Below are 2059 nucleotides of genomic sequence, written 5' to 3' on the forward strand. Positions count from 1 at the left end.
ATTACTTATCCATATTTTACTGTCACAAATTCTCCCATAAAACTTAGACAATGTACACATATCAATTATCTCAACGTTTCTGTGATTCAGGAATCTGGACATGACTAAGCTGTGTTCCCTGAGCCCTGGTCTCTCACAAGGGTACAATCTACCTGTCATTCATTGAAGGAGAGCAGATGCAGATTATTGTAAATACATCAGTTGGTGACTCCAGTTGCTTCTCCTATTGTGGATGTGATCTAGTTACAAATTGGATTAACCCAAACCCTGGCCATTAGTGTACAGACTCTGATATGTCAGATGACTTGTCAACAGAAGATCGTATGAAGTACAGTTACTTTCATCTGGTAGAGAAAGCATTACACAATTTCTTCATCAATCATGTATTATTTTAAGCACTACATTTCCTGTATTGCATATTATAATTCTGAAAACTTATGCATTAGATTCTATATCCCACACTAAACCCAGAGAATATGTTAAGAGATCAAAATTTTAAAGAAAATACAGGAAGAAACCATTGCTTATCATATATGAAAAATGAAAGAAACTGAACTCTGTAAATAACTTAAATTTCATATTGTCTTTCTGGTCACTGATAATATTAATCATGATTAGGATCTTTTACGGTTTTTAGAACTGTTACTCATTAAATAGTCTCTATCTTCAGACAAATACTTCCCTTATACTGAGAACGTTTCTCTGCTGAAGAGTGTTTTAAGGGCTTGCTTTATGTCTTTGTTTTTAAGACTGTAGATAAAAGGGTTCAGCATGGGTGTGACCACAGTGTACATCACTGAGGCCACTGCAGTTGCCCTGGAGTTTTGTGTGCTAGCAGAGCTAAGATACACCCCAAGGCTTGCACCATAGAACAAGGAGACAGTTGAGAGGTGAGACACACATGTGGAAAATGCTTTATACTTGCCCCTTGTGGATGAAATTTTCAAAATGGAGGATACAATCTTAGAGTAAGAGAAAAGGATACCAGTGAGTGGAACAATAACCAGAACTCCACTTGCAAAATATATCATCAGGTCATTGAGGAAAGTATCAGAACAAGCAAGCTGAACCACCTCATAAAGTTCACAAAAAAAGTGATGAATTTCCAATTTTGTGCAAAATGAGAGTCGTAAAATCATTAAGCCATGTAACAGAGAGTCGAGGACACTCACTAACCATGAGGTCAAAAGCAGGAGGTCACAAAACTTAGGGTTCATGATGATCATGTACTGCAGTGGGTGACAGATGGCTGCAAACCGGTCATAAGCCATCACAGTCAAGAGGATGTTGTCTAATATCCCAAAAAGCATGAAAAAATACATCTGTACAATGCAGCCTTCATAGGTGATAACTTGACTCTGAGTCTGGATGTTCCACAGCATCTTTGGGATGGTGGTAGAGGTGAAACACATGTCTGAAAAAGATAGGTTGAAGAGAAAGAAATACATGGGTGTGTGGAGGTGGGAGTCAGTGATAATGGCGAGGATGATGAGAAGGTTCCCAATGAAGGTGACCAGGTACATGAACAGGAAGATCCAAAAGAGGAGAGGCTGCAATAATACCTCTTCTGAGAGTCCCAGGAGGATAAATTCTGAAATACCAGTTTGGTTTCCTGGTTCCATGTAGTCAGTGAAACTGTAGAAATGGAAATATGAACAGTGCAAATTTAGCTAAAAGAAGCCATTAAGAAATTAACGGAGAAGGAGGCAAGATGTTCTGCAGTAGGTGAATGGATAAGTAAACTTAGGCACATCCAAACAATGCACGCGACTTTATTTTTCTGGGCTCCAAAATCGCTGCAGATGGTGATTGCAGCCATGAAATTAAAAGATGCTTACTCCTTGGAAGGAAAGTTATGATCAACCTAGAGAGCATATTAAAAAGCAGAGACGTTACTTTGTCAACAAAGTTCTGTCTACTCAAGGCTATGGATTTTCCAGTAGCCATGTATGGATGTCAAAGCTGGACTATAACAAAAGCTGAACACCGAAGAATTGATGCTTTTGAACTGTGGTGATGGAGAAGACTCCTGAGAGTCCCTTGGACTGCAAGGAGATCC

At 39.0% G+C, this 2059-nt stretch overlaps 1 protein-coding gene across 1 annotated transcript; it reads right to left on the reverse strand.

Annotated features, from left to right (window-relative positions):
• Positions 1 to 683: 683 nt before the first annotated feature.
• LOC110152030 (olfactory receptor 7A17-like) lies at positions 684 to 1622 on the reverse strand. Its single transcript, XM_020915511.2, has one exon. The coding sequence runs from the start codon at positions 1620 to 1622 to the stop codon at positions 684 to 686; it is 939 nt and encodes a 312-aa protein (XP_020771170.2).
• Positions 1623 to 2059: the final 437 nt, after the last annotated feature.

The sequence above is a fragment of the Odocoileus virginianus genome, chromosome 3, assembly GCF_023699985.2.
Source record: "Odocoileus virginianus isolate 20LAN1187 ecotype Illinois chromosome 3, Ovbor_1.2, whole genome shotgun sequence".
Taxonomy (NCBI): Eukaryota; Metazoa; Chordata; class Mammalia; order Artiodactyla; family Cervidae; genus Odocoileus; species Odocoileus virginianus.

Excerpts from the sequence above, each read along its gene's own strand:
- LOC110152030 (XM_020915511.2), bottom strand. The coding sequence starts at position 1,622 with ATGGAACCAGGAAACCAAACTGGTATTTCAGAATTTATCCTCCTGGGA.